This window comes from Hippoglossus hippoglossus, chromosome 14, assembly GCF_009819705.1.
Source record: "Hippoglossus hippoglossus isolate fHipHip1 chromosome 14, fHipHip1.pri, whole genome shotgun sequence".
Lineage (NCBI taxonomy): Eukaryota > Metazoa > Chordata > Actinopteri > Pleuronectiformes > Pleuronectidae > Hippoglossus > Hippoglossus hippoglossus.
The window spans coordinates 15069701-15089129 of record NC_047164.1 but is presented as its reverse complement, the minus strand read 5'-3'; the positions used below and the strand labels follow the sequence as shown (position 1 = coordinate 15089129).

General features: G+C 42.3%; 2 protein-coding genes across 2 annotated transcripts; one reads left to right on the top strand and one right to left on the bottom strand.

The window, feature by feature from the left end:
- The first annotated feature begins 862 nt into the window (after window positions 1-862).
- On the top strand, window positions 863-6455 carry hsd20b2 (hydroxysteroid (20-beta) dehydrogenase 2). The gene is made up of 11 exons (XM_034606348.1): window positions 863-1129; window positions 2561-2607; window positions 2766-2841; window positions 2920-3030; window positions 3476-3543; window positions 3678-3722; window positions 3838-3872; window positions 3966-4047; window positions 4171-4236; window positions 5639-5788; window positions 5880-6455. Exons 1-11 carry the CDS (start codon window positions 973-975, stop codon window positions 6015-6017), a joined length of 975 nt encoding a protein of 324 aa, XP_034462239.1. The 5' UTR covers window positions 863-972; the 3' UTR covers window positions 6018-6455.
- A 409-nt stretch (window positions 6456-6864) lies between these two features.
- slc12a9 (solute carrier family 12 member 9) lies at window positions 6865-17681 on the bottom strand. The gene is made up of 14 exons (XM_034606345.1): window positions 17314-17681; window positions 12860-13117; window positions 12602-12736; window positions 12382-12519; window positions 11991-12293; window positions 11787-11894; window positions 11542-11653; window positions 11291-11448; window positions 11123-11205; window positions 10918-11042; window positions 9773-9965; window positions 9514-9688; window positions 8346-8492; window positions 6865-8247 (listed from the first exon to the last, which is right to left on the bottom strand). Exons 2-14 carry the CDS (start codon window positions 13077-13079, stop codon window positions 7406-7408), a joined length of 2739 nt encoding a protein of 912 aa, XP_034462236.1. The 5' UTR covers window positions 13080-13117; window positions 17314-17681; the 3' UTR covers window positions 6865-7405.
- Between the last annotated feature and the right edge of the window lie 1748 nt (window positions 17682-19429).

The following is a 19429-nucleotide window of genomic DNA, read 5'->3' as shown; positions in this document are numbered from 1 at the left end:
CAGGAAGTCTGTGTTAGGAATTGTTGCCATGAAATATATGGGAATTTATTGAATTTACTGAATAATGGGATGTTTTTTTTCTGATTATGTTTATCCAAACACATTAAGGGATATTGGAGCTCATACTCCTGACAGATATCACTCATTTGGTTGTTTCTTGAATTACAAAATATGTTATTAAATATCAAATGTTAATAGATTTTTTGTTTGACATTTTCTTTGTAATATCCTTTTTGTTGTTATCTTTAATGTATGCATATTATTGCAATTTGATGTCTTCCATTGATTTAAAGATGTTATTCTCACGATGTCATGCTACCAGAGAACCATGTGGTTGCGATCTGTTAGGTAGGTACATGTTGTGTAGTATAGTTGCTTGTGTTGGTAGTGTCTCTAGTACAGTATATATTTGTTGACCTAAGAATTATTGATGTGTGTTGATATAACTGTTTTCAATAAATTATATTTGTAATCAAAGAGCCAGTGTTTTATTTGTGCATGTGTGTGTGAATACAGCTGGATTGTGACAGTCAGTGCTCGGATTCAAACCTTCACTGGTCATTTTATATAATTAATTGCAGATTGATATTGTTAATTGAACTTGTAAAATTGAGACAGATTTCTACAGTTAGATTGTTGGTCCCTCACACCAGGGGGGCGCCCCATCATTATACATTTTGATTTAATAATATTATTCATATTGATAATCATAATTTGATGATTATTTATAACTAAACAATTTACTTCCTGAATTTGATCCTGCAGGGAATTTGAAAAGTCCAGGAGCATTGTTTTGACTTGTTTAGCAGCTTCTCCCTCATGACACACAGTGAGGGGTGGAGCAGCGTGGGAGGAGCCCTCTGTGATACAGTACATACAAAAGTTTTCATTTCCTTTATATAGAATTAGGATTAACCACCTTTTACAAGCGTTGAAGTGCTACAAGGGAACTGTCAGGATCTGTGCTGCAGAATGTCAGTTTCAATCAGTGAAGTACTGACCATCATTGGAGGCCTCACGGTCGTTTTCCACCTGCTGAGACTGACCTGGAAATGCTGGTGTGGATTCAGAGAGTTTGTTCTGGCAGAGGTTTGGCACATGGATTTAAGGACATATGGGCAATGGGCAGGTAAAGTCAAATAAAATATACTTAATGACAGGTTGCTTTAATAGCAAAACAAAAAATGAACAGCATATATCACTGTATGTGTGTGAATGAGAAAAAGCTGCCAGTGCCATATGTTGACAGTGTAGTTCATATGACCGTCTGTTGTGGAAAAGATCGTAAGTGAACAATCAAAAGGCGTCAGGAAACTGAAGTGTGGGAATATTTACGTTCTCTTTCCACACCCATCTGCAGCAGCACAAAGCAGGCTTCCTCTCTGTGAGGCCTGTTTGATAAGGGATGTGATAAGAAGTTCATACTGTATACTTAACGGGACTCATGCGTCTCACTGGCTGCAAACATTCAAAACCTTTGAGTCAGTTTTCCATCTTCATTTTCTGTTCAAAGTTTCCCTGTAAGAAGAAGAACACTTATCAAGCAGCAGCAGTGTTTTCCTGTCAATGTAAAAAGATTCACAGATTATTTGTCTTAAATGTTGAATCTGCATTGCAGGATTTAACACCCAATAACCAACATGCACAAACGTTACTTTCTTCATGAATTCACTGGCTAAATATATGTCCACATGGTAACTTTGACATCAAAATTAGCTACTTGACTAGTAGGCAAATATCTTTAAAATTCTACCTAGCTGCTTAAATCAGTCCATTGTAACGTGCACATATTCAGTGACGCAAACAAAACTGTTTCAGTTTTTATGGATTTATGGATTTAAAAAAGTGTCTTACCAAAAATATCTAAAAGGTTGCCATGGCTGCAGAAAAGAACGTATCCCAACCTCACATTTGCAGTTTAGCTCCTCTCAGAATGCAGTAAATAATGTATGACACCAGTTACTCTGCAGTTACAGTAAGTGCTGTATTTTAGGAATACATTATTGCACTAAAAGATTAATACTAATTTCACAGATTTGCTTTTGCTTGAACAGCAAAGCTCCATTTATAAACAACATGTTCTGCTCTGTGCAATCATCACAGTGTTTTGCCACTTATCACATGTTTCCTCAAGAAAAAAGATAACATGTCCTGAAAGAGGAGAACAAAAAACCCAGGTTTTCTGGAGTTCAGTTTCTGTGTGACCAGGATCTTGTTCACAAATAGCAGCAGGCAGTAAGAAACACGGGGATCAGGTGCTTCCCATTTCTTTCCTCTTCCCCTCTCTGTTGTCTTACAGCTTATTTCCCTCGAAAACAGGAGAGCGACCATTGTTTTTACCTTCCCACTTGGACGGATGAGTGACCCAGTTTACGATCTCTCTATGGGCGACTGTTAGCTTCATTTCAACGTTCTGAATAGAACAGCAGGGTTTTAGGAATAAAGACAGATTTTTAGAAGAGTTTGATAAATGAGTGTCAGCTTGTGGTCAGCGTGTCAGTTTTATTTATGTTTTAATAATCCTAATACGATATATATCTGTGCTTCCTTCCCTGTACAGTTGTCACCGGTGCTACATCGGGCATTGGTAAAGCCTACGCCTGTGAGGTGAGTCTGCAGATTCATTCTACAACCATTTATCACCATTTGTTTGGGAAGGGCGCAGATTTAAAGTTCAACAGTACCGCTGTCTAGAAGGAGTGCCACTGTTTTGTTTGTTGGTAAAAAGAGCGATTAAACCTGTTGGTCTGCATGTCTCCTTGTAGCTGGCATGTAGAGGCCTGGATATCGTCCTGGTGAGCAGATCTGACGATAAACTGCGAATAGTTGCCAAAGAAATAGGTGAGATAAGTGCAAATAGTACTGCATGTTCTACTGATGTTATTGCAAAAACACATTTTACCCCTTTATCACCTTCAGAGCATCAGTACGGACGAAAGACTCGCACGATCAGAGCGGACTTCACAGACGGCCACAGCATCTACCCTGCCATCGCTGAGGGACTGCAAGGCCTGGAGATTGGAATTCTGGGTAATAGGACAAACGATTTTAGAGCAGAGGACAAACAACAGGATGTTATCGCCTCACAAGACAAGATAAAAATACATTTATGTTACGCAACACTGCAAGAAAGGATTTTTTTTTTTGATATTTTCAATATTTACTTAAATGGTTTATTTCCTGAAACATACCACATCCTTCCATCAAGCTGCATTGAAATCCATCCAGTTGTTACATGCAGTCTTGCTCACAAAGACAGAGTAGGACAGTGGTAATATTATTCAGATTGACTAATAGTTCACTAACTCAAGGTTAAGAAATGTTTTGTACCACAAAAGGTTCACCATCTTATCGTGAGACTGTTGGGTCATTTTAGTATTGTAAGAGACAAATCATTTCTTCACAATTTAATTTATTCATTTAAGACAAATACTTATTAACAGAGGTTCCTTTTTTGTCTTTGTAACCCCCACAGTCAACAATGTAGGAATGTCCTATTCTGATAAATTTGCCGTTTTCCTGGATGTACAAGATCCTGAACGGGTAAGTTTGTTGTTATAAATGCAAATCTCCTGAGCAAAATGCACTGCATGTTTTATTTTGACTCACTCAGGCCGTGAGGAAATGTCACGTTGGCCTAATTTACATAGTTTTCCTTGTGCTTTTATTTCAAACAGAAAATCACTGAGGTTATCAACTGTAACGTGCTGTCTGTCCCTCAGGTAAGATAAACAGTAAATGAGTGTGGGCTTTGTGTTTATGTGTGTTGATTCCACTGTTTTGTCAACCACTACAGCTGTAAAAAAAAAGATGCTAATTTACATTATTTTACCTCAGATGACCAGAATGGTACTTCCAGACATGATCAAAAGGTATTGTCTTAAATATTCACACTATCACAGTGGGTATGACATGATGAGAGAATAAAATAAGTCATTGGTTGTTTGTCTTCCCCTCCGATACAGAGGCAAGGGGCTCATCATCAATATTTCCTCTGAGATCGGCGTCCGTCCGCAGCCTTTTATGTCACTTTACTCCGCCACCAAGGTAGAGTAGCTTCTCCTCCACATTCAAAACACACCCTGATCAGATCACATATTCACTCATTAGCACAAACACGCTCCCCAATGCTCTGCTGGCTTGTAACCGTGATTTTCCTTTTTATTCCAGATTTTTGTAACGTATTTCTCTCAGTGTCTGAACACTGAGTACAAGGGAAAGGGAATTACTGTGCAGGTAAAGTATGCAACACAAGCTGAGTCCAGAGACTATCACTCCTGTTTAGAATGGAGGTCATTTGTGGTTCATTGACAAACATTTCCAAAGCCACACAGTACTGCTGAACCAAGTCATTTAAATTGTATTAAAATACACATGAATATAAAAATATGATATATATAAATAAGCCCCTTTTATGCCAGTTTCAGCACAGCACCCCCTATATGATTTATACTGTTCGAAAGTTCATTAACTTTGAAGCATTTCCTGATGTTGAACAACACATTTCTTGGGTTGATTCTGCTTACTATGTTAAAATATAAAAACAGGTTATTTCCTGCAATCATAATGTACTGGAATACAAACAGGTAGCTGCAAATGAAAACAACTAGATTGGCCTGTATGTGCCTATTATTCTCATCAAGATCCATGAATTATTCTCTGGGAAAATGTTGAAAATGTTGAAAAACACACTGTGTTATAATGTTAAAGAAAATGATAACTGATCCGCACCAAAATTGAACGGGTTCTTTCCCGACCCGTACACACTCCATTCAGTTGTTTCATGTAATTTCTCACAAACTAACGAACCAACCAACAAACAAACGTAAAGTAGGACAGAGGTAATCATAGGTTAAGAAATGTATTATATCACAAAAAATGGATTTAAAACAAGAGAAGTGACTTGTTGCAAAGATTCTCTAGTACTAGTATCCAGAATAGATCAAAGAAAGAATCATGCAGATACTTTGAAAATATTGCCAGTGATTGTTTTTTAAACCGGTTTTATAGTAAGTGAGGGATTTAAGACTCAAGAATACACACAAGTGGCTTGATAAGACTGGGATTACTTCACCTCCCCTTGGCATTTCTATGTGGTGTGGACGTCTCTCACTTTACATTTGAAAAGCCAACTCATCAGTGCACTCTGCTGGACAAACCATGTGATAGAGACACTGTTTCTGAGGCCCCACATGTCAAACATATCTCTGGGCTTTTCTCTCCTGAAATTCCTGCGGCAAACATCGGTCTAGAATCAGCTCAGCTCCAGTCTTAATGGTGTTGTTTAGTTTTAAAATACTAGATATGCCACAGTTGTGGGGAGAGAGGTAATTATTTCACTTTAAGTTTTAAAGACATAACGTGTGACTGTTGAGTTTTACTGGAGCTGCTGTGTTTGCAGAGTCTTTTCATTTGTTGAACAAACATGCAGCTTCTAATTTTAACCTTTGCCCCCTGCGGCTCCCCTTGGCTTTTCCTTTTTTTATTTGCATGTGAAGCTGCCTCAGTCAAACTCCCTGTGCTTTGGATATTTCTGCACTGGACTAAATGTTGTTCAGTCTCATTGGTGTTTTTGATCAAAAGTTTCATTGTATCAAGGGACGTTCAGCCCATGTAACAAAAATGAATGTTTCCCCAGTGTGTGGCCCCCTTCTTTGTGTCCACCAACATGACGCACAACATTAAACCCAACTGCTTTGTGAAAAGTGCTTCAGGGTTTGCACATGAAGCTTTGAACACCGTGGGTCACTCCAGCTACACCAGTGGATGTCTGTCCCACGCACTGCAGGTCAGAGGGATGAGCGACTTGTGATCACTTACAAATTGTCAGCTGCTGCGACACCTTAACGTCTCACCGCCTCTTTCCTCTCCTCCGACAGAACGTGGCTCTCACAGTTCTCCTGCCGGACTGGTTGCGTATGTCACAATTCCTTGCCAGGAAACTCCAACGCTGGTCGGAGTCTGTAGAGAGAAGAGCGAGTGAGGAAGAGGAGAAACTCAGAGAGAAGGAAGAGTAATCGTCTGCCTGCATCTGCACAGAAGATGAAGTCCACTGAATGATTACTAATATGAATATATACAGTATGCATTACTGTAGGTCAGATACCTAAAATGTGTATAATATCATAGCATGGTAAATACATCATTTTTTTACATTCATGTATGCTTAATTATTGCATTAAGGTTTTAATTATCTGTACATATTTAATTATCCATGTTCAACAGCCTTAATCCACTGTATTTTTGTGCTGTACAGATTATTAAACTTGACAAATTCCACAGACACAATTTGTTTGTATCGCAGTTAAGCAATGTTTTAAACATATAATCTGGAACAACTTTACAGTTACAAAGATAGTATCACGCAGTACATTTGGCATATATTTACTCCACAGGATCATTAGTATCTAAATCCATTAGTAAACAAGTGACGCTCCTATAAGGCTTTCTCGTCAATGACTGACGTCTCAAGGTTCACAACTTGAGATGGAATCTCTGAAATGGCAAACCCAAGATGCTTTTGAGCAACTTTCCCTGTTCCCTGCATCGTTCAAGGTCCAAGGTTCAAGATCCATGCAGTGTTGAACACTATGACACAAAAAACATGAGAAAAGTGCAGTAACATTTCATTCTGTATATAGTTCATATGGTTATAAGCTGAAGAATGTGAGAAGTTTAATCTGGACCAGGTCTAAATTGTCATGACTGAAGCTCCTAATTATTATTTTAGTACCTTCAACATGACCATCAGTGTAACCCTTCTGGTGTATATTTGCATTGTGAAGCACAAATTCTGATATTACTTAAGTTAGCACATAAAATAGCAACATTCATCGTCATGATGAAGTCAACTGTACACAACAGGTCCCTTTGTGAAGACGAGTGAAACACGTTCAGCAGCAGAAGCAGCGTGTTGAAGTTTGTGAACAGAGTACAAGCATCAGAACGCCGTTCAGCACAGAAACAAAAAGACTCTAGACGACTTGGCCGGAATGTTAGAATAAAGGAAGAAAAAAAAAAAAAAAATCTATAAAAGAACAATTACTATAAATTAATAAGAAAAATATTTTAAAGCTGAATCGCATAGATTTAAATGGTAAATTACAAAACACAACTTATTTAGAATTTCATCCCTGAAATCACATATAGACTTTTTTTATATTCAGTCTCTGAGAGAAACCCGTATTGCTCAAAACAAAGTGTGTTTTTGTTCTCAAGAGACTTTGACACATATTTATCTGCCGTATGCGAGAGGACAGGCCCAAAGCTAATGTAACGAGCTAATATAACGAGAGCTTATATATATATATATATATATATAGCATTTCTTGGCTCAAGCCAGTTCAAGTACGTGAGAATTAGGACATTTTCCTAGAACGTGAACAATACACCTGACTGCACGTGCTCAGAGATCAGTGTATGTGACCGGGGTGATGCCGTGAATCAGGAGCGTTGGCCCTAAACCATTGGTCACTGCCTCCAGCTGAGCCACATACTGCTGTGACTGGCTGCGATAAGCAGGAGGTCGAGGTAAATACAGGAAGCGAACAGCTGCCTGCGAGCTGTGCTCCATTATCATACAGTTCACTGATGACAGGAAGCCCTCAGAGAGAGCTTGCGTCTGCTCTGTGGAACACTCCATGTCGGGCTGAGTGTGGTGCTGCACCACAGAGTCCCACGGCACAATCTTTATGGACGCCCTGATCCGCAGCTTCCTCAGCAGCTCTCGAAACGTCTCTTCGTTCACCACCCAGCCCTGGTCGCTGGACTCCGTCTCTACGTTCAGGAAGATTCTCATCCTCGCGTGGCGCCACTTGCTGGACATGTTGAGCACGCAGGCCATCTGCAGCAGAAACAGGCTGCACACGTCCTCGTAATCTCGGCTTCCGGGCTGGAGCAGGTTGAGAGGCCACACGTCTATTGTCCGCTCTGATCCGTCGACCTTGCTATCTTTATCCTCTCCTTCTAACTGGAAGAAATAACGGCCGAGGCACACGTTCTTGTTCATTTTAATGGCGTCAGAAATGATCCCGACGTACTCTTCTGGTGACAGCCAGCGTGGGCTCTCAACGTGTCGGACTGGGGGGAAATGAGCCTGCAGCGAAGGCAGGTCAACGCCGAAATTATATTCTCCGTCTTTACTCCGTCCTACTGATGAGTCGCAGAATGCAGGATCTTGTAGAAAGAAGTCTTCAGGAGTGCAGCTGTCATAGAAACCCAAAATCAGCATGTTGGGCTTCATGCCGCCTTGTTGGGAGAAACAGAAGAGCAGAGAGCACGAGAGTCACAGAGTGCAGGTTAAGCATAACTGAATGTGGGCATGATGGGAGTTAATCAGAGCTTACCTAAACCTGTGATGCGCAGCAGATGCTGGGTTCCCTGTCTGACGGAGGGAGACAGCGTCAGATCTACGAACGCCTTCACCCCGAGTTTATCAACGAGGCTCAACCAGAAGTTATACTGCTGCTGGACCGGGTCTGACGGCAGCGAGTCTACAACACAGACAGGCCCGGAGTAAATATACTGTATGGGTTTGAATAATACTAATGCTTCAGGGTTTAAAAACCCCAGCAGTCCTCTTGAAATCAATCAAGCTGCACCAAATTTAAAACACCTAAAGAAATCAGTACCCTGTTTGATCCATTTAATCAAGATCCATAAATTATTCCCCTGCAAAATTCCTGGATCTGCAACAATATTTAACGAGTTCTTTCCTGACCCATCCTGCATCCTTCCACCTAGTTGTATGGAAATCCGTTCGGTAGTAATATTGCTTACAGACAGAGAGGGGTGAATACATAACCTCCTTGGAGGAGGTCACAACTCCTCACAGTTCAGTGTCAGAAAATATGCAAGCAAATTATGTTACATCTAGACATCGCAGTGTCCTCTAATGGACACCAGAGGGCAGAGAGGCAATCTGTGAGTTGGTGCACGAGTGATGGAATATGTCGGCAAGTTTCTCCATGAATCCTTGAGGTGCATCCCGTCAAATAAAATAAATTTGTTTCTCACAGTTTGGTAAAGATATTGTAATTTTAAAGAGGAAGCAAGGAGCTAGAGATTAGACTGATTTCAGATAAGGCTTCCTGAGACACTCTGGTCTGATGCCACTGCGGTGTGGAGAGAAAATACTCTCATTAATAATGCAGGAGAAGCAGCAGGTGGAAAGTGAAAGCCCACGACTTGGCTTATCTTGATCATCTGCTTTCAGACTGAACGATAAAAATAAACCTCACATGATGCCGGGCTGATTCCATACATCAGTGACAGGCTTCCACACGCAGGAGATGGCCAAAAGAGGAGTTTCAATTTTAAAAAACAACCATTTCAGTCGGGTGAAGAAGCGAAAGAAAACAATGACAGTGATCAGATTGTGTCTGCAGTGAATAAACCTGAGCCGGTTGAAATAGTGGGGAAGGGAGACACAGCGAGAAAATGATTCTGAGATAAAATATAATTGAATACTGTCGGCTGCAGATGGCCAGCATCGACCATCAGCACAGCAATTACCCAGATCCCCCAGCTGCACGTGGCCCAGCACATACAGCCCTCCCTTCTTCAGCTGGTTAACGAACAGGATGAGCTGACAGGAAGAGCGAGGGTTGGCCACCATCAGCAGCACCTGCGGCCGCCAGAACTTCACGTGGTCCTTTCTCACGTCGAGCATCAACAGATACTTGCGCACCTGAAAGAGAGAAAGACAGCACCGTCGATGAGCTGCATCACATGTCTGATGAGTGCATGTGTGTGTGTGCGTGCGTGCAGGTACCTGATGGAAAATGAGAGCCTGGCTGATGTAGCCCCAGCTGCTGGTGGGCGACCTGTAGTGGAGGAAGAGGAGCAGCAGGAGCAGGAGGACGATGCTGCCTGAGGAGTAGACGGGGTTAATGACGAACATCATGACCAAACAGCTCACAATGCCCAGCAGGCAGGTGTGCCACGAGAAGAGCTGGAAGGTCGGTCTGTCAAACACACAGAGACAAAAGAAAAAACTGAAGCCGCTGAACATGAGAAAAGCAGAAGTGATGAAGAGCAATAAAAATGACTAACTTTCCCAGAATCCAGCAGGGCGGTTATCTATATGATGTTGTGGACTGGTGCTAATATTTCTGGCACTCTGATGTTGCTTTTATGCACTCACTAAGAAAATACACATTTAGCTATCTTACATTTTTAGCTCTTCTACTATAACTGTCACTTAATGTGTCACTTCACCCCCACCGCTGAGCATTGGCCTCATAAGTCATAAGGCCATTTGAAACACTAGATGGCGTTACGAGACACTTTCAACCCATAAAATGTCAATTTTTTAAAATACATTTAGTAGAAAATATGATATTAAAACCCCCATTTATGTAATTAATCACAGTGCAGAATCAATAATAACTCAATAAGGATACAATGAATAGGCAAGAGGAACTTCAGCATTGAAATCGTAAAACATGTTTTTCTCAGCGAGGGTAATTATGGGTAATCACTACAGATACCAGTGGCGGGATGTAACAAAGTAGGTTTACGTTTTGTAGATCAGCAAATATACTGTTTTTTTATATTCATTTTTTTTAAGTAATCAATAACAACGGGGAATTGGTCCACTGATCCAATCAGAGTGGGCGGATAACTTACTAAAGTAGAAAAGTTGATTTGGTACTTTTACTTGAGTACGTTTTTTGTCTGTTGTTTATACTTTTACTTAAGTGAAATATTTGGAGTGCTTCCTCCATCACTGATGTATACAGTGGATATTTTGATGAATTTCTGCTGCATCATTTTAATCAAAAATCTGACTGTGTAGTTGGATTCAGTTACAGGCTGCTGAAAATGTTGTATCCTATTCCTACTTGTCACTGATGCAGCGCTGTAAAGAACGATTAAAAATGTTTTTCCCTTTGAGAGTGACTGATCTGTTATTACCTAAAATTTGGTGCGGACGCCCACTCCAGGGCCAGACAGGCCAGGTCAACTGCAGCGAAGGCCAGCAAGTAGAAAACAGTCACCAAACTTGCCACATTATTGAGCTGACCTGCAAACACGACACACTGACACACAAACACAAACCACAGGTCAGGACACCAGTGTGTTGTTCTGAAAGCAAGACGACAGCAGAACATCCGCTCACCTGGGCCAGACCCCACGTGTATAGCACTGCCACCCATGGATTCCCCGAGGCCGAAGTGACGGCTGCTGGGGCTAATGGAAGACCTGTGTGGAGAACAACAGTCTCTTAGAAAACGACTCAGTACGCAACGAAGGCACCGATATGGTGGGTAAAGGATTCATGCCTTACCAAAGAGTTGATCCTGGGCGAGAGCATGGAGGATACGAGATGCACCAATCATAGAGCACATTGCAGCTGACAGAGAGGCGCAGTAGATCCCGATAGTTACAAGTGGTGGCCAGAGGTTTATGCGCTGGAAGAACCCATAATCCTGAATCAACAGGGTCCTAAAGACAAAAGATAATTACAGCAATTCATTATGTTTTTTTGAATCTCTCTTTACACATTATTTGACAACACTAGTATGAGTTCTTTCAGACCTGTCACAGGTGGCGCTGACCAGGATGAAGAGGAGGACGTAGACGGTGAACGTGTAAAAAACAGCGACGATGGTGCCTCTAGGGATGGAAACACTCGGAGCCTTGAGCTCCCCTGTGGAAAGATTTGGACAAAGAGCCAACGTCATTTACTGAATGTGGTGACTCTCACCTCATCTCTTTCTTAATATTACCCCGAATAATGACATGTAGTAATATATACTATACTATGACAAACAAGCGCTAACCTGACATGTTGGCTCCGGCCATGATCCCGGTGCAGCTGGTGAACATGACGGCAAACACGGTGGCAAAAGACATGACGGAGTTGGTGCTGTAGTCCAAAGAGTAACCAGCTACAGAGAAAAATGAGACACAAAATCAGATCCTTTATTTGAGCTACAAATCACATCTGGATTTAATCTTGATTAGACTCACAAATTAACACTTACAGCCAAGGTTGTGCCTCAGCGTGGTCGCACTGAAGCCTGTGTAGCTGGCGTTGTAGCGAAGCGTCTGGTTGCCGGGTCCCCGGTGGGTGATGATGAAGTCCCGAGGCTTGACCGCCACGGAACTGATGAAGATGGACAGCAGGGACACGGTGACCACCAGCAGGATGGCGAAGGCGGTGCGGCAGTAGATGTTGGCGCCCACCAGACACACGAGCAGACACAGCAGGAGGATCACGGAGGAGTAAAGCACCGTGTACCAGTAACCCTGAGGGAGCACTCGGATCCCCTCGGACACAGACGCTTCTAAAAGAGAGGAAAACAGAGAGCAGAGAGGTGAAAACCCGGAAACATGACATGGGGGTTTAGAAAGAGAAAGAAAAGAAAAACTTACCCGGATCTGCACCGAATAAGTCAAGTATGGCCTCCACGAGGCCGAGAACATACTCTCCACTTGCACACACTTTGGCCAGGAAGAACATCAAACCAATGCTTCCTCCAAACTCCGGGCCCAGAGAGCGACTGATCATGTCTGATCACATTGTGTTAAGGTTGGTGAGTAACTGCGGCTGAGGTCAGGGAACATATGAAGAAAGCTCGTTGGGTAAGGATACAGTAGGCTCCACCGCCTTGTATTGCACCATTGGTGGAAATGGCACAGATGGACAGTATTGTCAGAGAGATGATGGTGTAGGCTACAAGAACCATCAGGAGACCCTGTAACAGCCCCGCATGACCAACCACAAACCCTGGAAGAGAGATGGTGTCAGTGTTGGTCAGTGCCGCACAATGACGCAGTGTTCAACTGGAGGTAATTCATACAAAACGTACAGCTTCTCGTGTTCTGATCTCCTCACAAACATGTCGCTCACCTGTTCGCAGAAACAACACAATGCTGAACATGGACAGGATGGTCGGCACCATCACCCCGAAGAAAGTGTTCAGTTGTCGGGGGTCTTTCGTTGGAGTCTCCAAGCCGGACTCTGGGGTGGCGTCTGGCGAATCGTCGCATGTCACCGCGCCGCATGTCACCGCGGTTACAGACAGGCCGCACACCCCCGAGGGGATCAGAGGGGTGCGTTCGTTTGACATGGCTGCTGGGGGGGGGGCTTCAGATTAGTCCTCTTGCTCTGTGAAAAACATCAGGGAGGACAGGTTTCCATTAGAGTGAAATAATATTACAGAATTTGAGCTGATTCTGATACAAGTCGTGGCCAAATGTGACATATGGTCACAGTCTTCCTTCATGTTCATGAATTATGTTGTTTAATATGGCAAGAACACCATAATACCTTTGACCTTTTGGAAGAAAACAGAAACAACGGAGCTTAACAAAGTCGAATCAGTGTTATTAATATATTCCTGTGGACAGTGGAGCTTCTGTTCCTCTGCTAGTTCACTATAAACTCACTGGTTTCGCAGATGTTGAGCTTCAGGTGATTGTCGCTGCTGCACCATGTGATGAATTTCTCTATCAGTCCTCTGTGCTCCTCAGTAAAAATAGTCTCCAAGTGAAGACGGCAAGTTTTTCACTGAAAAGATTCAGTGGAATCCCGATCAAATAAATGTCTACACTTAATAGAGTTTATTTTATTTATTCAATGAAGTCTTTAATACATATATTATATGGACAGACCTTAGACTGTATATAAAGATGGACGACTTAGCAGCTCCCCAAGGGTGAAGCTTTCTCGACCCCACCCCCCACCCCCTGTGGCTGACTACAGTAAAGGTCATAAACCCCGCCTCCTCCACACCATAATCGCTACTTCCCAGACTCCAAACCACGTCATCAGCAAAATAAAGCAGTATCTGGGATATTTTGGCTTAATTTCTGGACAGTCCCCTTTTATATACAGTCCATTGTGTTCGCATGAAACATTTCCCAATACATTAGGGACACGGTCAAGCAGAATATCATATTGGCTCTATATCATACTTTTATAATTATATACCACATTTGTTTTCTTGACGTATTTTCAAAAATAAATGCCACACACACACACACACACACACACACACACACACACACACACACACACACACACACACACACACACACACACACACACACACACACACACACACACACACACACACACACACACACACACACACACACACACACACACACACACACACACACACACACACACACAGTGATGCTCTTGCCCTCTTCGGTGCTTCCTGAAAATGACGAACGACAGTAGCACATGTCCTATATTCCATCGGCACCACTCCTATCCTTAAATAAACATTATGTGTTTACTTTAGAGGGTTGAGAAAGCAGCTGAGAATATTAAAAATCTAAAAAGGTCAATCTGAAAATATGTTGGGCTTTTTGAGAGACAGGAAATGTGTTTTATATTCATACATATGATTCAGTGGCTCAACACAAACATAGGAATTAAAATGCAAACAGGTTCACCAGCACTCATGTGTCACTGACCTGTCGTCTTACTTTACCCCAGTGAATCACTTCTCTGCTAATACAACATGCAGCAAAGATCAAACACTGGGAAACCACGAGTTAGAGTCTGTGAGGAACTTTAACGACTGTAGCCTCCTTAATGAAAGCTCCCACTCGCACCTCAGCTCGGTATTTGCAGTCAGCTGATTCACACCTGCTTGTCTGAGCTGAGCGGCAGCCCCCCCCCCCCTGTCCTCTGCTTGTTTTCTTTATCTCTGACGCCAGCGTATACCTTTGCCATCTGAAAACGCTGCCAGAATTTCCGTAACACCATGAAACCTTCTCTGTTAAACATTGGTCCTGATCTAAGGTCCTGATAAATCACACGATGGCAAATGTAAACTAGGCCAGAAGTTTTACACAACAAAACATGACTGGACACGCAAGACACACAGGCTTAGATCATGGAAATCACACCCTGCAACTGTTTTTCTACACTAGATTTTGAATTGGTTTCGCCAGTTGAACTGAAACTAAACAATCCACCAAGGAGGTTGTATTTACATCAGCGTTTATTAGCAGGATAACACAAAAACTACTGGATGGATGACAACTAAACTGGGTGGAGGGATGCGGAATGGGTAAGGGGGAGAACCCATTGAATTCTTGTGTGGATCCGGATCAAAGGGTGGATCCAGGAATTGTTTATTACTTTCTTTAAGAATTGTGAGAGTTTTTCAACATTATCATTACTTTCTCAGAGACTAATTCCTGGATCTTAATGGAAAAAAACAGCCATTTTAAGGGGAATGATATTTATGAGTGTGTACACTTTGGTGCAGATCCAAATTAAAATGTGGATCTAGTGAATTTACATGTGGTTTCATAAGAGAATGTCTGCACAATCTGGTCCGGACATTTCCCAAAGTTTGCCTTTTACAAATGAAGAACGCAATTTTTTTGGGTCAGAAGTGTTTACAAGAAAATGTCCAGAACATTCAGGTGAGGGGTGGCACAGCCTGCAGGAGGCGGCAGGACATGACGTATCAAATCTCCTGCAGAATTTGTGTTTTTGTTTACTACACATTTCCAAGTTGACATCTTTGTCAGTGTCTTCTACGTGAGTGGCACCTGCTTTTCATTGTAAGATATTCATATTGTTAATACAAATTATACAATATCAATATCCTGCCGTACTCCTACACGGACTGACTCGGACATTATCTGGAGTTTATTCTTGGGGACTGGCAGCACAAACTCCAGAGAAGGTTTGCAGCGACTTGACTCAAAGACATTTGCGTTCTCTCTGGATCATTTCGGTAGAATGTCTGGAGTTCTGCGTGTCTGAAAGCAGCTTTAGCGGATCGGCTACTTTTAATATAGTTGCACAATATTTACATTTAAAACTTGAGTCAAATACATGCGATGAGACAGACTCTCAACACCATCATGGTGAGATGACTCGTCAGCGGTTTAAACAAGGAAGTTGAATGGGCGATAAGAACCACACACATGCTGTACATGTACACATTAACCCCTACACACTGTTTGGCGATGTCATCGTTTAAGACATGTGACTAATGAAATGCATTGTCATTTGCTGATATACTTACAGGAAAGGCAAAATGCATTATTGGAAATGTTTTTATTTTGTTGTTAGCGCTCTTAGCATTAAAAAAACGTTTTTACAGTACAGCAGTGTTTCAGGAACTCAAATAACAATGGAGAAGATACAGACACAGACGATGTTTCTGCTGACCCACAGACCGAGGTTCAGATCGTAAGAGAAGTGTTTGAGGAGGAGGAGGAGGAAGAAGGGGTTAGGTTTGTTGTTTGTTTGTTTTTAAATGGTCAAAGTTTAGGGAAAGGCGGTAAATTTACAAAGAAAGCAAAATGTTCAAGCTACCGTCTTCATGTCTCTCGCTGCAGCAGAAGCTGAGAAATACATTTTTTGGAAACCTTGGCAATGCTGTCAGCTCTTCAGAAATCGTTCACGTTTTAGGGGGTTGTTTTTTTTTTAGAGCACATTTTTATTCTGCACCTCAGGTCTTAATGGGTTCCCTTATTGTTTTTTTTAATGTAATTTAAATGATATTTCATTTCATTTTATTTGATTGAGAACTGAATTATCTTCAGTCTACATATACTGTAGGTTTTGCTCCTTTGGCAAATAAAACGACTGGCAGAAGAAGAAAAAGCAGACTGTCTGAGCCTCATAGGTAAAAACACAATTACGCAGCATGATGATGGAGCAGATGCGGCAATAAAAACTTGATGTCCTCTGAGGGGACGATGGTAAACACATGGATAAATAATGCAGCTACTCTGTTTTGCTTTGAAGTACATTTCTCGCTCACCTCAGATTAAAGTGATTCACTTTCATTTACTATTTCTTGATAATTATCTTTCTAACGCCTTTTGTTTTTAGGATGTTTAACAGATATACCATCTTAAATTCAGGCTGTATTTAATTCAGCCTGTTAGATGTAAAACTGAATAAAGTATTCATGGCTGAAAACAAACAGAGCACCAGGACCCAACGGGTGAGGCCCTGTGAGGGTCCCAGGGCCCTACTTTTGTTTCAACTTAAGTAAAACATGTCTCACGCATTCACGCCGCATGATGGTGGAGCAGATGCTTCATTAAAAAACTCCTGAGATCTAAAACACGTGGATCATTTTAGGGAAATGTCTGTTTTAGTTTCGTGACGTTTTGAGGTTCATGGGTTCAGGGTCAGGAAGTGGTGGTGGTGGCGCCGCCGCCGCCGCCGGCTCGTCCGGCTGTGATAAAGCAACGCACCCTCTGTATAGCCCTCCTGTGCAGCGTCATTCAGAATCGCGCTGGATTTCCACAGCGGGACGCGCCATGCGATGTTTTATTTATCTCCAATTAAAACACCGAGGAGTTTAAACTCACCTCTCCGGACGTCCTCCTGCACACTTCCTCCTCGCTTCCTGCTCGGTGCCGCCTTCTCTCCGGCTCCTTCTCCGCGGGTCTCCGCTGCCTGTCTCCCGGCTGAGGACGTCACGGGGGGGACGGGGACGGTCAGGTTTCGGGACCGGAGCGGGCCGGCGGACAGAGCCGAGCCGTGCCAACACTTGGATGCGTGCGGGATGTGATGATGATCTGCCCAATAACAACACAGCAGCCATGACACGCCTGCTGCCTGTGTTATTTGTCCTGAGGTGTCACGGGGGAGCAGACACCGCCCATGTGACCGAGAGGAGGGAGGGCACATAAAACCAAACAAACCCAAACACGATCAGAGCAGGTAGTGCTCATCCAAACTAGCCACGCCCACTTTGTTTTTTACAGAGCAGTCAGACCTGCTTTCAAACTGTGATTTATAATAACGTCACTTCACTGAGGAGCATTATTCAGATGTGAGCTCAGCTGTTTGTACTGAGGGGGAGAAAAACTTGTGGATGTAATCACAAAGTTGTGATGTCCCCGGAACTGTAATGGCATTTCTCCACACCAGGGGTCGCTATTTTGACAAAGATGACGTCCGGGTTGAGGAAGAGGATCATTATTTAGCAGCAGGAGTAACCTAATGCGTTTTCATTGAAAGAATAGCTTTTATAGTTTAAATGCCAAAAAAACCCAAACACTAATTCAATTCAAATCAAATATACTTTATTGTCCACATGGGGAATTTGTTTTGGGCCAAAGTGCTACAGCAGCTGCAGAACTGTACATTATGTAACAAACGACAGAAACCAGTACACAAGGATATATCGTGTAAGACCCAGAATAATGATGCAGAATAAAAATGATTTGAAGACGGCACCTGTCCTAAAAACAAAAATTGAAAGAGCTATAATCTGATGTGTACAATCTGCGAGTCGTAGAAGCCTTCGTCCGTTCTGATCCTAACAAACAACAAACTATAAATCAAAATTAGCAAAGGGATGGAGATTGTGTGAGATACAGCAAAACTGCAGTTTACTTTTAAATTGGATTAATACATTATCCTTCATACATGAAAGTAATAACACATATAATCAGTATCACTTGAGTTCATGGTCTGATTTCTGTGTCAGGGATCTGTCTGTGTTTATGTACTTCCATATGAATTGGATAAAATCCCACAGTAAATGGAATTAACAGTACAAGCCTTGACTCAGAAAAAACACTGTTTACTGTTTACTGCTCCATTGAACATATTTTGAAAATAGCTCCTTGATTAAGCACATTGTGTTCTTAAAAAAAATGATCGCATAAACATTCTGAACATGTCATATTTATTGTTAATATTGTGTTAATAGTTGCTTTTGAAACATGCTATAAACTCCAGATAATCTCCTGACATTCTCCGGAGAATGCATCTCTCCAAATGAGAGGCTCCAGACTTTCTCCAGAGATTCTCCTGCCAGCGCCCAACAGTAAAGAATCTGGAGAATGTCCACAGTGGCCGATGTGCGAACACAGCAGGAGGATACCTAGCAAGTGGGCGGGTGTGTTGATGATGTTTCTAACATACGACTGACGCAAACCCCCCCACCCCCCAGAAACACTGCAAATATCTCCGGATGAAAAGTGGTGCCATATATGTAGAAGACACCGACGAAGGTGTCAAGTGAGCTTCTGGTGATGATGACAGCGCCATTGTCGATGTGCTGTAAACAAAAACACGTGAATACAGTACGTCCTGCCTGCTGGGCCGTCCCGCAATTCTTTGTGTATGGCGAACGCGTCTAAAGCGAAGCATCTCGCACTGTGTTGTTCCTGAAATATGAACGGGACAGGTAAACTCCAGAGAAAGTCCGGACGCAATTCTGCGGACATCCCCTGGAGTTCATGTCTGAAAATAGATTATATATAATTATAGATAATAGTTTATCTGAAAAAAAAGAAAGAAAAAAAAGACTACTGAGTGGACAGGGACACTTAAGGGCCCGATCAGATTTCAGTTAGGGCCAGTGTCCCCCCCCCCCCCTCCAGCCCCACCCATGGATTCGCCCCTGCACTGACTTGCAAAACCACTGGAAATAACTGCAGATGTGCTGAAGTGCAGAGAATGATTATTGCT

Excerpts from the sequence above, each read along its gene's own strand:
- slc12a9 (XM_034606345.1), bottom strand. The coding sequence starts at position 13,079 with ATGTCAAACGAACGCACCCCTCTGATCCCCTCGGGGGTGTGCGGCCTG. Across the intron at positions 9,966-10,917 it reads GCGTCCGCACCAAATTTTAG|ACCGACCTTCCAGCTCTTCT; the intron begins GTAATAACAGAT and ends TGTGTTTGACAG. Across the intron at positions 9,689-9,772 it reads AGGCTCTCATTTTCCATCAG|GTGCGCAAGTATCTGTTGAT; the intron begins GTACCTGCACGC and ends TCTCTCTTTCAG.
- hsd20b2 (XM_034606348.1), top strand. The coding sequence starts at position 973 with ATGTCAGTTTCAATCAGTGAAGTACTGACCATCATTGGAGGCCTCACG. Across the intron at positions 3,873-3,965 it reads CTTCCAGACATGATCAAAAG|AGGCAAGGGGCTCATCATCA; the intron begins GTATTGTCTTAA and ends CCTCCGATACAG. Across the intron at positions 4,048-4,170 it reads CACTTTACTCCGCCACCAAG|ATTTTTGTAACGTATTTCTC; the intron begins GTAGAGTAGCTT and ends TTTTTATTCCAG.